General features: G+C 49.0%; 8 protein-coding genes across 8 annotated transcripts; 3 read left to right on the forward strand and 5 right to left on the reverse strand.

The window, feature by feature from the left end:
- Window positions 1–293: 293 nt before the first annotated feature.
- Window positions 294–1,154, forward strand: BO85DRAFT_498056 (alcohol dehydrogenase; the record flags this gene model as incomplete). Its single annotated transcript, XM_025664016.1, has 2 exons — window positions 294–814; window positions 888–1,154. The coding sequence occupies exons 1-2, from the start codon at window positions 299–301 to the stop codon at window positions 1,152–1,154; spliced, it is 783 nt and encodes a 260-aa protein (XP_025513688.1). The 5' UTR covers window positions 294–298.
- An 896-nt stretch (window positions 1,155–2,050) lies between these two features.
- On the forward strand, window positions 2,051–2,739 carry BO85DRAFT_451019 (2,4'-dihydroxyacetophenone dioxygenase family protein). Its single transcript, XM_025660500.1, has one exon. The coding sequence runs from the start codon at window positions 2,136–2,138 to the stop codon at window positions 2,676–2,678; it is 543 nt and encodes a 180-aa protein (XP_025513689.1). The 5' UTR covers window positions 2,051–2,135; the 3' UTR covers window positions 2,679–2,739.
- A 68-nt stretch (window positions 2,740–2,807) lies between these two features.
- BO85DRAFT_376188 (fungal specific transcription factor domain-containing protein) lies at window positions 2,808–4,751 on the reverse strand (the record flags this gene model as incomplete). Its single annotated transcript, XM_025656213.1, has 3 exons — window positions 2,808–3,052; window positions 3,158–4,116; window positions 4,348–4,751. The coding sequence occupies 3 exons, from the start codon at window positions 4,749–4,751 to the stop codon at window positions 2,808–2,810; spliced, it is 1,608 nt and encodes a 535-aa protein (XP_025513690.1).
- Window positions 4,752–6,934: 2,183 nt separating this feature from the next.
- Window positions 6,935–7,635, reverse strand: BO85DRAFT_498068 (uncharacterized protein). Its single transcript, XM_025664017.1, has one exon. The coding sequence runs from the start codon at window positions 7,603–7,605 to the stop codon at window positions 7,027–7,029; it is 579 nt and encodes a 192-aa protein (XP_025513691.1). The 5' UTR covers window positions 7,606–7,635; the 3' UTR covers window positions 6,935–7,026.
- A 199-nt stretch (window positions 7,636–7,834) lies between these two features.
- Window positions 7,835–9,220, reverse strand: BO85DRAFT_498072 (aldo/keto reductase; the record flags this gene model as incomplete). Its single annotated transcript, XM_025664018.1, has 5 exons — window positions 7,835–8,122; window positions 8,184–8,754; window positions 8,810–8,890; window positions 8,946–9,032; window positions 9,096–9,220. The coding sequence occupies 5 exons, from the start codon at window positions 9,218–9,220 to the stop codon at window positions 7,835–7,837; spliced, it is 1,152 nt and encodes a 383-aa protein (XP_025513692.1).
- A 1,760-nt stretch (window positions 9,221–10,980) lies between these two features.
- Window positions 10,981–12,173, reverse strand: BO85DRAFT_400858 (amidohydrolase 2; the record flags this gene model as incomplete). Its single annotated transcript, XM_025657137.1, has 3 exons — window positions 10,981–11,143; window positions 11,208–11,685; window positions 11,736–12,173. The coding sequence occupies 3 exons, from the start codon at window positions 12,171–12,173 to the stop codon at window positions 10,998–11,000; spliced, it is 1,062 nt and encodes a 353-aa protein (XP_025513693.1). The 3' UTR covers window positions 10,981–10,997.
- Window positions 12,174–12,777: 604 nt separating this feature from the next.
- Window positions 12,778–14,047, forward strand: BO85DRAFT_489767 (uncharacterized protein; the record flags this gene model as incomplete). The annotated part of the gene is made up of 6 exons (XM_025663624.1): window positions 12,778–12,795; window positions 12,857–12,936; window positions 13,075–13,141; window positions 13,221–13,533; window positions 13,589–13,649; window positions 13,708–14,047. 6 exons carry the CDS (start codon window positions 12,778–12,780, stop codon window positions 14,045–14,047), a joined length of 879 nt encoding a protein of 292 aa, XP_025513694.1.
- Window positions 14,048–14,579: 532 nt separating this feature from the next.
- On the reverse strand, window positions 14,580–16,145 carry BO85DRAFT_440071 (cytochrome P450; the record flags this gene model as incomplete). The annotated part of the gene is made up of 4 exons (XM_025658750.1): window positions 14,580–14,611; window positions 14,748–15,431; window positions 15,547–15,875; window positions 15,934–16,145. The coding sequence occupies 4 exons, from the start codon at window positions 16,143–16,145 to the stop codon at window positions 14,580–14,582; spliced, it is 1,257 nt and encodes a 418-aa protein (XP_025513695.1).
- Window positions 16,146–16,756: the final 611 nt, after the last annotated feature.

Here is a 16,756-nt window from a genome sequence, read left to right on the forward strand (position 1 = left end):
TTTATTTTACATGAGTGAACCCTACTCCAGACGAGTCAAACAGAAGTATTGTCTATTTGTTATACCCTGATGTTCAGAATTCTTCTAGGGTTGTCCGAGGACATGTCCATCGGATGTCCACCGGAGCGTACCCGGACATCCTTACCTCCGGATTTCAGGACTCGGAGGATAGACGAGTACCTCCCCACCAAAAGTGCCGTAACAGAGCATAACTATTGTGAATGTTAAATACCATCTCCCAAGCACTTCACTGCCATGACGGTTCACCAGCAACAAAAGCGTTCAAAATTCATTGAAAATGACAGGCACCACGCCCACACATGTCACCGCCCAGAGACTTCAGGGTAAGACAGCTCTAATCACAGGCGGAGCACAGGGATTCGGCAAAGCAATTGTGATCAAGTTTATTGCCGAAGGTGCCCGGGTTCTAGTTCTCGATATTATCGAGCCTCCGGAAGAGTTCCAAGGTGACTTATCGAACAACATAACCTATGTTCGAGGAGATGTGACCTCTCTGGACGATTGGCAGAAAGCTCTCGAACAAGCTTTATCTGTTTATGGACACTTGGATATAGTTGTCAACAATGCTGGTGTATTACACAAGGCACAGCCGTCCATTGAGCTCAGTGACGAGGAATGGGAGCGAGTCTTCCGCGTCAACGTGAAGCAAATCCACCTCAGCACCAAGACGATCATTCCCTACTTTTTGAAAGAGAATAGGGCTGGGCTTTTCATCAACACCTCCAGTGCTAGTGGTGCTCGACCCCGACCCAATTTAGTGTGGTATGGAGCAAGCAAAGGCGCGGTAAATACGGTCAGGATTTCCTACATCTCCGGCAATGAGATAAGGCAGAAAATGGCTAATAGGCATGATTCGGATATTATAGGCTACAAAGGGACTTGCCATCGAATGGGCACCGCATAACATTCGCGTGAATGCCGTATGCCCATCTGTTGGGGATACAGCCATGATGCCGCTTTTCCTGGGTCACAACTCTAGTGAAGAGGCACATGCGAAAATGCTAAGCAGCATACCGCTGGGTCGTGTATGCCAACCCAGTGATGTGGCCAACACGGTAGCCTTTTTGGCAAGTGATGAGGCGGCTTATCTGACGGGGGTATGCTTGGAGGTTGATGGCGGCCGTGGGATATAGGCCACAGCCTTACTAGGCCTGTTTGACATTTAACACGACTTCTTTAGTAAATAGCAAAATGTTCATTGAAGCCGTAGAAGGCTCTGTGTTTGCTAAATTATAGCTCCTTGGAGCATCTATTGATATCGTTTTTACCTTCTTCAAGTTGTTCATATCTCTTCGCTTTTAGATGTCTCCTCCCATCCCCCCCGCCAGCCATTACTGCAAGCTGGTTTCTGTGAAAGCCTTCGACTGTAGGAGAATTACGCAAGCTAAAGTAGTTTGTGATAATCTTGGCTGCTAATCATGTATGAAAAAAATTAAATGTTCCGTTGGAAACCGTAGCAGCAACGAGAAGCCATCCGTAACAACCGCCCATGGATACTTATTCGCTCGTAAATATTTATTCAATGGATTTTGAACAGATTGCAGGAATCAATACACTTTTCTACAAATATCTTAGTATAATGCTCATACAAATCGAGACTGAGTTAGAGATCAACGCCTGGAAAGAGAGGAGTAATCTGAAATATCGATGCGACGGACAATGAGAGCATTGGTTGCGGGCGACATTGCTTGGTACTTCAAGAACAGGTACGCACAGTAATCCCCTGCCAAATTCCATGACGTAGTAATGAGAGGAGTGCAACAAATGGTTTGCAATATAACGGTACACACAGTGATTGTCTTACTTGCAGCTTTGCGTTCGCACGAGACTCTGAATGTCAACCCGAGGTTGAGCCGAAGCCGCTAAAACCTCCACCGGACTCGGACATCACCATACATTCTAGCTCCCACCGGACAAGTGCAACCAACGAGAACGTTCCAACTGTCTCGTACCACATCCGATTAACAATATAAACAAGGTGTTTTTCAGGGTCCAGTTTACAAATTGCAGAGTATATAAAGGGTGAGGCTTGACATATCTTGCTGTCCTTAGTTCCCTCATCCCACTATAAACATATCCGATCCCTTCTCTACACCATCATTCAAACCACCAACATGACATCCGCATCGACCACCGACCGACCCAAAGCGACAGCCGTTCCCTACCAGGGAGCCCCCCTCCCGAATGTCCCAGAAGACCTCGTCGTACCAAATATCGTGAACCTCGACTTCGAAGAAAGACTATGGGTTCCCCAAGCGCCAGACGTCTGGTTCCGTCCAATCCTATTCAACGTCACACAAGGCTACTTCGTCAATCTACTTCGTGTTCGTCGCTCCGGCATCTTGTCGCGCCACCGCCATACGGGACCCGTCCACGCAACTGTTCTAAAAGGGAAATGGCACTATCTTGAGCATCCGTGGTGGGCAACCGAGGGTAGTCATGCTTTCGAGCCTCCGGGCGACATTCACACGCTGGAGGTCCCGGATGGGGTCGAAGAAATGGTTACTTTGTTTCATGTTACCGGTGCATACATTTACGTTGATCCGGTGGGAAACCCGCTGGGCGTGGAGGATGTGTTTTCGAAGCTGGCTAGTGCGAGGGCGCATTATGAGAAGGTCGGGCTTGGGGCGGAGTATGTCGATCAATTTGTTCGTTGAGAACTTTTGTATATGTGTCATTGTTACAGCATTTGTATATACGTTGATAAGCCGATATCTGTTGGAAATGTAAAGCTCAGGCGCAGAGGATTGAAAGGAATATCATCAAAAAAATATAACAAAGTTCTGTCACTGAAAGAGATCTGTCTGATTCCATACCCAGCTTTGGCCAATGAGCGAGTTGTGTAGGGTGTTTAGATCGTGGCTGGCGGGGTCGGCTACTGATGCCGTCAAAGTCGTAGGTTGGAATGCGTTGTCTGGCTCGATGAAGTCGGTCGCCAACGTCTGTTGTCCGGGATCAGCGAAGCTCGAGCTAGTCGTGTCCATAGCACGACTGCTTGCATGCGCCATTGTATCGCAATTTTCCCACATTACTGTAGACTTAATTAGTACTCTAGAATCGTGCGGTTCAGTGCGGGATACTGCTGATACATATGACAAACGTGAGACGGCTCATTGCTTGGGGCAGGAAAACAGACCTTGTTGTACAGCCTCGAGTGCCCTGTCAATTTCAGGGTAACAGGGTAGAGTAGTAACATCCTGACCAACGTCAGGGTCAATCACGGTGCGCGCTTCTGGGGTATTCTGAGAGACATTCAGGGCACCTTGGTTTCTGGACAGAAGTTGGGTGTTCTCTTGACTTCCGAATGGTTGATTGAATGAGTCGCTCGCGTGGGGATTCAGCTGATTGGTATCTTGGTACGTCTCGTGGTGATAATCGTTTGTTGAGGTTGGCAAGCTGTTTTTCGGACTGGGACTGTTCATATGAAGAGGTGAGTTATCAAGTAAAGATTGCATCTCCCGTTTGAATATGAGTCGGAACAGTCCTTCTAGAACCCTGACCGTTTGTGAAGATACAACAGATGATGCCGCAAGTGTCTTTTGTAGAGCTATTGAATTCGCAACACCTCTTTTAGCATCCAAAGATTGTTCGGAGCCCGGGTCAGACAGAGCCACCATGCCCAAAGTGACTCCGGCGGTGAAATTCTGAATGGCGATATACGCTGCTGCATGTGTACTTTGGGCCGCAAGGAGAACCTTAGAATACCGCGGCAATATGCTACAGGTGCGCCTAGCACAATGCTTGCACTGTTCAAAGCTAGTCGGGCGCGCATCGGAGTTGCGCCAACCTGGTAAAAGTGGCAGACAGCGGGTATATCGAACAAACGGACGGTGCAGCACGATCTGGATATTGTCATATGCTAATTGGAGAACTAGTGCCTGCAGCTGAAACAGTTGACAGACCTCAGTTTCGGCACTCGTCAAATGTGATGTGTCCAGGCGGGCATGACGCTCAATCCTTAACTCTACAGGCAGTCCATCGAACCATTCAACCAGTTTCGTATTGATTTCTGCAGCCTGCATCATCACGGCCTCCAGGTTTGATGCGTTGAGATCATAGATATCGCTAATGATGGGGCCAGCAATTGAATAGAGTCTAAATTTGTGTCGTTGGTAAGTTCCCAAAGTAGACGCCACTTGGGAGTTCGCAGAACGATCGGCAGCTAAGCTCATCAACGGGTGGACTGTTGATATATCATCCATGTCCCGTGGCATGCTCACGGAGCAATGCGCGTCATTGATCAATGATGGCCTGCCATAGGTAATCGATGCAAACCTTTTGGGATATTAGCCAAGAAACATGTTCACTAGACCAGGTTATCGTTACCTCTCGAGAGCATATAAGGCCCACCAAGTTCGCTTGCGGATTTCCAAAACGATATCAGTTGCAGGACCCCAGAGGCTCTCCTTATGAAGTCCCTGGGCCTGGGCACTCCGGATTCCTGCGCCCAATATGGGCATTGCCAAGTTCGGTTTACCGTTGTATAGATGGTAAGTGCTCAGCAGAATGCACAGCTGTACACATTCGACACCCCCGGTGTCTAGCACATCAAAGAATTGCGACCGAATATGACTCAACATGGTCTCCTGCAAAGAGGTAACGTCGTTTCTGGATATATCAATTCTTGATATTTGCTCGTCAGAAGCATATCTGGCGCCCAGAGCGAGGACCATCAGAATTAGAACTGCCGTACCTCTCTGCCGAGGGCTGACAGACTGACTGTCAAGCATTTGACTATACTCATGTTCAAACGACGGAGCGTGAAATATCAACATAAACCAGTGTACAGACTTCCAATACGACTGGAGCAGAAAGTCACACACCGACCGGGATGGAAGGACTAAACCAGGGAAGTAGGCGGCAAAACTAGTGTTTTCTTCTCCAATCCTATTGCCGGTAATTCGACTGCTCAGAAAAGGACCACCGGGGAGGGCAGAGGTATCACTGTGAGCAGGAGATGGTTCTGCTCCATGATCATGAATGTGAAAGAGCTAGTATTCAGGTTAATGTATGTATCCCACAATGTTAGGCTATGTAATGGTAGGTGTGTACCTGATCCGTCAACTCTACCGCAGATGATTGGGCGTACCTGTGCGGTTCCGGTAGTAATCTCGACCCCTCATCAGCTCCTCCATGGAAGCTCGTGCTGAGTCGGACTGCATTTCTTGGAGTATCCGGGCTGCGAAGGCTTGGACTTGATGATCTGGACACATCATGCTGTATGCGACGTGTGTTTCTGCGCCGCTCCCCTGTATTATTGGCAGATCGTTTAGACTTTCTACAGTTGAATCAGCCTTCCGTATCATTTGGCCTGCGCTAGAAGTATCGGCGAAGAATATCATACCGCAAAGGTGTCGGCGTGGTCTCACATGCAAAGTTAGACCTTACACACAGAGAGCACGGCTTTTCAAAGTCACACTAAACCTTATAAGCAAGGGATGTCTCATTCTTTGGGAGCACCCATTGGGTATTGACCTTCAGCTTCTGTCTACGACATCGATCGCAGGCATATCGACGGCTGCGCGATGGTTTAAACTGGGTATGTCTTGTAGAAAGGAGATCCTTATCTTGCATTTCTCGTCGAGAGGCTCCAGGCTCCAAAAGAATATGATCCGGCATAGCGGAGAGTTTCATGAGGCCCTGCAAGGCGGAATATCTGATGGGTTGTATCCATCCAGATTATTGCCGTCATACCGGAGGTTCAATGTTCCGGATTATTCAGCATCGCGACTGAGGATCAAGTAACCATGAAGGTGTACCATGAGGCCACCATCATGAGAGGAAAACCACACATTTGAAATGTGTGTTTTATGAGTACAAAGTTTTCATTCGTCCATTTGCTGCGAACAAATATAAGGGTCTGATCCTGCTTGATCACTGTCATGCGCAAAGGAAACCTGTGCTCGATGGTTTCGAGGCGCATACTATCCTTCCAAAATTGCTGCAAGTTTCTTCAATTTGTACTAGTTGCCTACACATACATATTACGAAGTGTATGTTGCTAGAGGAAGAAAAGATAAAAAAAATCTAGACTGATATGTTGATCGTTTCATGAACCTTCGTTGTCTGAACAAATGCAATGCTTTGCCGTAGTCCGGTGGACCACTCGCCTCCACCGGAGTGGGTGTGTCCATGACGAAACCTCAACATTTGTAGCTCTAGTAATTTTGAGAACAAAATTCTATACTTGATTTTTTCAGGTACTGAGGGGTAAGCCGGATGGGTCATGTTACTCGCCCATCTCCTTTGGAGTCTACCTTGCTTATCCGTGGTGATTCGCTCAACCATCGACAGCGACGCTCACCCTCAGATCCTACCCTCTCCATGTGCTCATGCCGATGCTTTGATTGACTCACTGCTCCAATTCTCTCAGTCCGCCTCTGAGCTTTCACGGCGCTGCAAAGTCACCCTTCTACGCACCCTTCCGGTGCCTCTTGAATGTGCTTTTAGCAATTAGAAGGAGCAGAGTGGACTAGCAGTGCTGCGGGACCCTTTTGTACTAGCGACTCCAAGGCAAAAAAGGACCTAGTGCAATTCGATTCAAATCAAGTTCGTTCTTTTACACCTATCTGCAATATATTTCTACCATCCTCACACACACTGATTCCCTGCTTGTAGGTGGACGTCCGAATACGATGATTGAGACCGGAATGATGGCCATCCCCGGGGGCATCCAGTTTCCGACCTGGCAATAGCCGAGCAATTAAGAGGATACTCTAGAGCTCCCAGCCCTCTGTGATTCTATCCCAATCCCGGCATTCCCTTGGCGGCCTTGCCAGACCCCAACCAGCCCATCTGGCGGGAGACCAGAAAGCTCGTGAATTTGCCTTGCAGGTGAGGAGGAATCCAACATAATACCTACGTAACAACACAGACTTAGTAAGTCTGACAAAGTGCCGGACTGCTGGACTCACAAACTTCCCGTGGTTGAATCCCACACAAGGTTCTTAGCTTGTTCAGGGTAAGGTAAGTGTCCCCAGTTGTCAAGCTTGCTGTTCCGATACATCAGTCAAAATGAGCGAACAGGAAAGGCATTAGGATGACAAACTTGATAGTGTCTTTGAATGCTTGACGCACCGCATCCCGCTCTTTCCGACTCAACCCCCAGAATGGTGCAGAGCCGATATCATTACCCAGTTGGAGTCCTGGTACCACTGCCCACACGACCCAAATGACGAATCCACCGGGAACAAAGCCAGTATTATCCTGCTTGTCTTCTTTGCTGTCCAGCAGACGGGGGGTGATGGTTGATCCCTTCTGGGTCAAGGTGCGTAGGTACACTAGTTCCGGTGGACTAAAGGATTCTGCTTGCTTGGCTCGTATGACAGAAGGCTCGGCTTCCGTTCCTTCAATGGGGATCTGTTTATAGTAACGCATATGGCCCTCAACAGGCCCATTCGGTCCACGTGCTTCGCAGATGAGACGAGCACAGGCAAAGGAGGGGTCATGTCTGTCCCGCAGATCGTCCTCGTCAAGCTGGAAGCAGTGCTCACTAGCTTTCTCGTGGACTAACCACTTAGCTTTCATCAGCTGGATAATTGTCCCCGGGCCGACCTCGCCATGAGCAAACCAGCGCGAAGGCATGATAGTATGAGAAGGAGCAGTGGTCGATGTCGGAGTGAAAAAGGCTGCGGACTAGAGGAAAGCTAAAATCGGTGAAAACTACTATGTGCGGGGAACTACGGATGTTGATAGGGGCACGAGCAGCGGCGACCTTATTCCAGCTAATCAGGTATTAGCTTGGCTTTTGGTCAATAATTGGTCATGTGAGATTGACTTCAATATTAATTATCGGTAACTATTACACAATGATCTATTCCTGACGAGGCGGCACAGGCGACGCGTGGGGAGGCGCATCAATAAGAGCCGAAGCCTTGGTCAACCAGACATCGGCAGCCGTGTTGCGCGAAGAGTAAGAGTCACGGAAAATGAAGTTCATCGGGAACCCGACATCGAACGAAGATGCACTATCAATCTCATCGAGATCCTCATTGGAGAGGCTCACGCTCAACGCCTCCACGTTGGCTTGGAGATGCTCAATCTTGCGTTGACCGATGATAGGGAAGACGTTAGGTGTCTTGTGCATGACGTAAGCGAGGGCCTGTTTATCATTCTCATTAGTTTGCTTCCACGGCATGATATTGATGGGATTGGTATCTCACAATAGCATGCAAAGTCGTGTTCTTCCTCTTCGCAACCTTCTCCAACGCATCCGAGACCTTGATATCAGTCTCGCTCAATTCAGCGCCGCGTGCGCTGCCAGAACCGGCGTCGCTCTTACGCGCCTCGGCAGACTTGAATTTGCCTGCCCCGAGCGGCGCCCAGGGAGCAATCGCCATTCCTTGGTCTCTGCACATGGGAATCACTTCTCGCTCGAGGTCTCTGAATCCGGCGTTCCATCTGCCTTGGTACACGGAGAAAGGACGGAGGCCGTGGGCCCGAGCATAGTCGTTGGCCTTGACGACAACCCACGCCGGGGTGTCGGAGACACCGAGGTAGAGAACCTTGCCCGATGCGACCAGATTGTTAAGTCCGTGCATGACCTCTTCCACGGAGGATGTAAAGTCCCACCAGTGCAGATACAGGAGGTCAATGTAGTCAGTCTGGAGCTTCTTATGACTGTGCTCGACGGAGACCCGCATGCTCTTCATGGAGTTGCCGACGAAGTTGGATTGGAGAGGCTCGGTGTCGCGGTGGGCGGTTCGGAAGCCTGTTGTATATTTGGTTGCGATGCTAATAATATCAGTTAGTTGTTCAAAGTAAGGTATGAGAAGATCCTGCTACATACACCATCTGGTCGCGGTTCCCGCGAGCAGCCATCCACTCTCCGATCCATTTCTCGGATTCTTCGAACTGATAGTTGTTGGCCCTTTAGTGGATATGATCAGCATCTTACAGCGTTGTAACTTGTAGTAGTGACATACGTGTCGATGAAGTTGCCTCCGAGTCTGTAAAATTCATCTAGCAGGGCAAAGGTCTGCTCCTTGTTGCATTCTCCCATGAATTCCTTCCTGGAAAACGGCAAAGAACCTGGTTAGTTGACCAGTCACACCAAGACAGTACAGATGTCATACCATGAGTCTCCAAAGTTCATAGCTCCCAGACACAATGGGGAGACTTTAACACCAGCAGAGGGTGCCAATACACGGTGGTAGCCGAGACGGCTCGCGGGCTTGGGGGCGGGGGCGAAGAGAGACATGATGATAGTTGATGAGCGGATAACGACGTTTGTGCTTTCGGTGATGGCTGAGGAAGACTTGGTCTATATATGTCTCCGGAATTGACGGCGATAGACTTAAACTCCGATTACCTCCAGGCCCGAAGTTGTAGGAGGCATGGGGATACGGGTGATTATGACGCGGAGTCTCCACCAGATGCCGTTTTGGTAAATCGGAGCTTGATGTCATCGGGTATACCATCGAACTCGTATCCCCGATCCATTGACTGTGAACAATGTGTAGTCAATGAAACTTCAACTTGGACTCGCAGTCACATCAATGCATCTGAGCACCAGGGTAGACGATTCAGTTGACTTCGGGAATACGAAGCTGCTTCATGTGCCTCGGGTGTCATCCGATGTGGCATCACACTTGTATCCCCGTTAATTCCGTGAGGGGGAATAAGTGCTGACCGACCCACAGCGGGGAGATCCACCCCTCTAAAGCTGCAAGTTGCTGCTGACACTCACTTGTAATTGGCCTCACCAGAAACCTTCAGCAAGGTATGCTATATGGTTGGTGGCATCTCGCCAACCTGCTGTGTTACAGGAGGCCCAGCCGTGACCCGAGCGGATGGCGACGGAAGGTAATCATCCAGGGTCCCCCTGTTGTCCGGATCGAAAGATCAGCAACAAAGACGCGACATAATTGATGGTTGAATCTGCAAATCTCGTGTAAAGGAAAGATTGTAATTACAAGTGTTATATTTGAGACGGTGGAGGTAAGCCCCTGGGCTTACATCTGGGGTAAGATACACACACTACAATCTCGAGGATCCTTCTTTCAGGGCCAGCCATTGACTGCCAGTTGAGATACCAGTGCAAGTCGTTTGATAGGAAGGTAAAACGCAGAATATGCACAACCATATCGAGCATTACCGCCACCTCACTGTCAGTCGACTTACTGATGCGGTTTACGTGCTTCTCTCGTTTCGCGTTATTCCCGAGCTGGATGGGAACAAGGATCGAGGGGGTTTCCACTTCGCATTGAGGGTCGGAATCAACTGTACGTGGAGAATTCTTCCTCTCAATTACCCCGGATGATCGCAGCCCCATGGGGTCTGCCTTATCCAGGACATGCGGTCTGACTGGCATCCATCCCCACCAATTGTGGCTTTCCGGTTGAGGAATCACTCGCAGGTGCGACCGGGGGTTCGGGTACTATCAGAAAGAGATATACACGGTATTGCTAGAAGTCTACCCGGCTTCCCTTGGTCAAGCTGATGACATGCCTGGTCCACACCCAAAAACCCCTAACTTGTGCTGTATTGCTGGGGAAGTTCATTTGCAGTGTTGCCGCATCTTGATCTTCAGGCCTCGCAGCAAGCTGTCTCAGGCCGCACACGGCTGCCGCGACAACTTCTAGCCGGGTTTCGCAGCGCTGCTACTCCTTGACGCATTCTCTGAGTCAAGAAATCAATTCGCGTGAAGTTGTGTGCCGATCCTTCATTTGAGTATTATTAGACAGATTTAGGCCCGGGATTGAGTGCTACAATTGTCGACCCGACACTGTCCGGCGATAGAGGTATATACTGTGGAGAAATTTCTGACATCTTCGCCCAATAGCCTCTCGTTTCTTGCATCGAACTTGCACCATGTCATGTACGGGATTGACCCAAAATGACCGAGTCCAGTCGGAAAAGACGGCAATACTACTTGGTGTGACCCACTGTACTATCGTAATCATCTAGTAGACTACAGACTCAGGCTACTAGGCGACAAAGAGACAGTTCCAGTACTGTGCGGCACTACAGGAGCTTCAATAGCCTAACACCTTGGCAACCCGCGGAAACAGTGAAAGCGTTTTCTGATGGTTGATGCGCGCCATCTCGGCATCAGTGAATTCGCCGTTGCCCTGAATGGCAGGGAGCGCGGCCTCGCTCTGTGAAAGGGGGACATACGGGTCTGAGACATTATAAGATTACTGATCGATTGGACGCAAAACTGCAGGAAAAAGAGGGTGACTCACAATCGGTTCCAATCAGAATCTGTTCCACCCCAATGAAGCTTTTCATGGCAGCGAGTTGAATTGCCGAGGTGGCAGAGGCCGTGTCAAAGTAATAACCTGCAAGCTCCGCCAAGGATTTGGTCATATTTAGGGATCCCAGCAACGACATGGACGCCATTCCGGCAATACGGCTGGCCAGATAGGGCATTGCGCCGCCGCCGTGGGCAAATATCATCTTGACATCGGGGTTCTTAGCTCGCTGGCCAGACAACAACAGATTCTCCATCGCCCGCACGCTGTCGAATGGGTACTCTGTCAAAGGGAACGGGTAGCCCAAGCTCACGGACTGACATCCCGGAGCCGCCGGATGGACAAACACGGTGGCCTGTTGCTCATTCAAGACCGAAAAGACGGGACCAAGAGTCGAGTTGCCAAGGTAGGTACCGTTGGCATTGGTGTACATGCCCACACCAGGGAACTTGAGTGTATCAAGGCAAAACTAACAGATCTATTAGCCAGGATTGTACCACTGGTGGGCAATCAGCCTACCTCCAGTTCGGCTACGGATTCTTCTACATGTGGAAGGGGCAACAGACAAAGCGCCCCCAGTCGAGTCGGATGAGCCTGGGTGTAATTATGCATGGCAAGATTAACGGTGCGGGCGAGCGCATGTGCCTCCTTAGGATCATTGAGGAAGTAGACCCCGGGAGCACTCACGCTAATGGTCGAAAAGTTGATGCCCAAGGTGTCCATCGTGGCCAGGTGTGATTCCAGCGTCCAGTCGGGCACTGGGAAATCGTCAGTATACAGCGTTCCATTTTTCACAGGGTAGCCAGCAGCAATCAGGGCCTCTCTCCAAACCGGAGGAATGACATGAGAGTGAACATCGATCCGGTAGCCTGTGCTGATGTTGTTCGCCCGAAGGTTATGCCCTGCGACCACCCATGCCGACAACACGCCAAGTAACAGAGATCTGATGCCCAGCATGAAGGGCAGAAGTAAAGACAGGGATATGAAGACGAATATTTGATAAAAGAAAGACCGTCTACGATTTCAGGGGATCTTAAAGGACGGATAGCCGAAATCTCGGACGAAGTTTAGTTTCCGGATGAAAATTTATGCCCTACGCTAGGCTGCCAAGTCAGCCGGTTGCCGACTATCGAGAAGCCAATCGGCCGCCGGCATTGTTAGCGGTTTGACACATATTGGACCGGGCGTTGATCGGCTGATCTCGCCAGTGACATAGACCAATGCTTAAACAACGTTGGCCGGATATAGGCATGGGTCCTGCCAAGGCCCTCAGTCGGATATTCCAATCCCGAACCTATCTGTTCAGCTTTTATGACGGAATACGTTAGTTAAGTAGCGTTGATTACGGTTCTTTGGATATTGGCCAAGAAGACGAGTATTATGGTGGTAATGAGCCATCGGATATCCCTGTCGCCAAGGGCCCTAGGGCAGCTTCTACTTGATGTTTAGTGGGATCAGACAGTCAAGCCTCTTTTTCGGCCGCGCGCAGTGTGTGCCCAGCAATAAAGTCTCGTTCTCATCTCACGATGAGCCCATTTGGGCTGGGCTCTACGGCCTCACCATGCAGCAAAGCTTTCCAGTACGCTCGGAGGCAAGTGCCTGAAGCTCGTGCACGGTGCTCATACTGATTGCCGGCTTAGAGTGAGGACCGTGGGCCCTTGATTGTCATCATCAATGGTACCATGACCGGGTTCACAGCGGCCATCGTTGTGCTGCGATTGTAAAGCGGCTAGGCTTGGATGACTGGACAATGATGCTTGCCACGCTCACGGCCATTTTGAATGTTGCCATTGCAGGTCTTGGTATATACATATAGTCCAGATAGCAGTATTGAAACTGATGTCGGATATCCTGCTAGAACCAAATATGGCACAGGGAAACATGATGGCATTCTTCCGAATGCCGATGCGTTACCAGCAGCCAAGGTGCGCCCGCTTGCTCAGATCTATTTTCACCCTTCCCAATGACAGCCTAGTTTCTGACCAACGGCGTGATTGCCTGTAGATTCGCTACGTCACTCACATAATATACACCCTCATTACTGGCCTGATCAAGACGTCAATCTGCCTATTATACCTGCGCCTCTTCCCGAATCTTCGCAACATCACTCTAGGCACCATCGCTTTCATCGCCGCCATGAGCATCGCCATTATCATTGCCACCATCTTCCAGTGCTCTCCAGTGGATGCGGCTTACAACCCCCAAAAATACGACCACTATACGTGTTTCGCATCTATTCCATTTTGGTATACCACAGCCGCACTATCACTGGCGACGGATTTGTGGATCCTAGTTTTACCGATTCGGACAATTTTAGGTGGGAGGGGGCGCCTGGCTTGAGAGGGCTGTACAGCAGATACTTACGAGAGTAGGCCTACAAATCGGACAGATGAAACGCGCGGTCGTCATCGGGCTATTATCCTTGGGAACATTGTAAGGGTACCCCTGGAACGAGTTATAGAACATATGCGACTAACGGGTTGCCCCTAAGTGCCAGCATTGCCAGCATTGTTCGAATGGTTTACATCGTCAAGCTTTACGAGAGCACCGATTCAAGCTGGAGCACATTCGGCGTGTCCGTGTCGTCAGGCATCGAAGTAGCTATCGCTATCGTTGCCGCCAGTTTGCCCAGCACCAAGCCAGTCATCGATTTGATCTTCCCAAAACTGTTCTCTACCACTGCCAAGTCCCATACTACTGGCGGAAGGTTGTATCCCATTCAGGCCTCAGGCCGCAGTCATCGCCAGCATGATGAGATCTCACTTGTTCATTTGACTATGGAATGTGATTCCGGGAAGGATAACTCTACGACCGCAGTGTCTCATGCTTAATGCAACTAGATAGACACCTATTAATGTTTCAGTCCCCCAAATATCTGACAAAAAAAGACACCAGGCTGTTAGGATAAATATTATAAAAGGAATATAAACTAATACATACGACCACGGGGTGTGGGAAACAGGGCTTCCCGTCAGATCAGCCGTTCTTAAGCCACGTATTGCGCTCAATAAATAGTAAATGAGCCTTTCTGCCCTCTGAACCACCATGGCAGTGTTAGGGTGAGTGCTGGTGAGAGGGGTGAGGACTCTATACATCTAATCACCACGGGTGATATGGGCTCACCGAGGGGTAATCAATACTCACCACCTATGAAATACAAGATTTTTGTCGGAGACTAAGATAATAGGCATCCAGATGTTAATAAATAGGCCGTGAGCTCTTGTTACCAAGTCATCATTATCATAGGTTTCTTTCTATCACTTTTCTTTCTATCTTAATCTTCCAGGAGCAACATGTGACTATCACATGACCATGTACACTTACGGCGGGCAATAGCGGCCATAGGGCAAACGATTCTGATGGCTAAGTACGCTCACTGCTGCTCTCACCGCATACTATATTAAGCATATTAGTAGATGATGCTGATTATTTCTCTATATATAATATTTTATATAATAAGAATATCCATTCTTCCTGGCCGCCTAATTCTGCCTGGTACGGTCACTGATAAGAGTGCAGTAACACGTATACCCTCTGCAGTGATTCCAGTGGTCCATCCCACGCCCTGCTGCGTAGTAAATTTGTTAGTCCTAGCTTTGTCAAGAAGAGAAGTATCGCTCTTCTCGTAAGAGTGCTCGGTATTAATAGCCTGAATGAGTTGTTCGTGCTTTGGACTCTTTGGCACGATGTCATAGAGAAAATCCTTGGGGTGGCTGATAAGCGATGGTGTGACATCTAGTTCAACCGGTATCTCGAATCCTTGGGTATCCACAGCATTTTTGATACGAAACGCAGCAAGTGTCTGGGCGATGGTTATGAAGATGCTCGATTCGGTGATGTATCTGCCTGGGCATTTTCTGCGGCCAAACCCAAAAATCACGGCCCTGGGATCTGGTTCATCGCGAGGCTTTAAGAACCGATCTGGATTAAAGACTGCTGGATTTGTGTAGACTTCAGGATCATGGCAAAACCACCATGTTGCAGGCAATAAGTATGCCCCTTTTGGTATGAAATATCCGTTATAGACCATATCCTCCTCTAACACGTGCGGAAACCCCATCGGCACAACCACAGACCATCGATAAACCTCTTTAATTACAGCCTCAAGGTATGGCAGTTTATCGCGATCCTCGAATCCGGGAAGGCTGTTGCACTCGGTCACCATGTCGATCTCTTCTTGTGCTTTTCGCTGGACGTCAGGGAACATAACCATGGCTAAGATAAAGCTTTTTAGCGCTGAGACGGTAGTATCGGAGCCCGCGTAGTATAGTCGCTGCCGACCACTTTACAGCTTCCTCTTCTGGCGGACTCAAGGTTGAAAGTCCAGTACCAGAACTGCTTCTTTCCTCAAGGATCCGCGAAATGTAAGATGGTCGGTGACTCCCAATTTTCATCTGGTTGCGAACAAACGAGTAGGGGATATCTGCCACTTCCTGGCTGAAGCTATTCCATTGTCGTGCTGTTTCTTTAAATGCAGTGCCGGGGAAACCATCTGGTAGGCACTGTACAGCCGGTATGATATCAATAAGCCAAGCCATGGGCATAAACGCATCCGAGATATTGCGCGTCACGCGCTCCACAAGGTCAACCAAGGGGTCTTCTTCATTGGTCTGGATGCAATACCCATATGTTAATCTGAGGATAGTCGCACCTGTCGCCCTGCAAACTAATATTCTAGCAGGCAAAACTGCTGGCTTGTTTCAATGGTTGTACTTACGTTCTGAGATGTTGCATGAGACCTTTCGGCTTCTCCAAAGATCGGACAAGAAATCGACCAGCTTCTGCTTCCATCATATCATGATATGGCTCGGCGTCAGATTTGGTGCCGAGTTGTCTATTAATAAGTTTGCGCTGACGGCGGTACGTTTCATCGTACTTTCGGACCGCAAGAAGGTTTTCATGGCCACACAGCTTATGTCCAAACTCCATTTTGCGGCCGCGATGAAGTCCTGTTTGATTTCTGCTTGAGTAAATCGAGCGCGGCTTTTTTGTCATGAATAATGACCAGCGTTTGGCCCATCACTGTGACGGAATCAATCCCACCGTAAGTGTCTTTGTGCTTAAGCCAATGCTGAAACTCCGGTTTCCCTTTAGGCGGCAAGTCGAAAATATTTCCGATCAGTGGGAGACCATTGGGACCTGAAAGATATCGTTTCTTAAGGGTGTTTCGAAAGCATAGCCGGTACATGAAAAGCCATGTCAAAGCTATGGTTGCAGAAAACAAAAGTATTACACTCATCGCGTGCGACTTCACGGACTAACTGAAGCGACTCTTGGTAGATTATGATAGACTTCTGACGTTTTTCTTTGATTTCGCCGAATAAATGTATCTGATGAATATGGTGGGAGCGGCAAAGAAAATGAAAAGGAAACAAAGACTCAATGCTGGACCTGAAAGCGCTTCTTGGGCGAGCTTATTTACCTTTTTTTCTTTCATTTTTGGGGAGCCACGGCCTAGCCCAATCGGGCCTGGGGAAAATAGCATTTGCGAGAATTCTGTCCCGAATAAATACGAATTATGCGTGGCAATTATTATAAAC

The sequence above is a fragment of the Aspergillus piperis genome (genome assembly GCF_003184755.1).
Source record: "Aspergillus piperis CBS 112811 unplaced genomic scaffold BO85scaffold_14, whole genome shotgun sequence".
Lineage (NCBI taxonomy): Eukaryota > Fungi > Ascomycota > Eurotiomycetes > Eurotiales > Aspergillaceae > Aspergillus > Aspergillus piperis.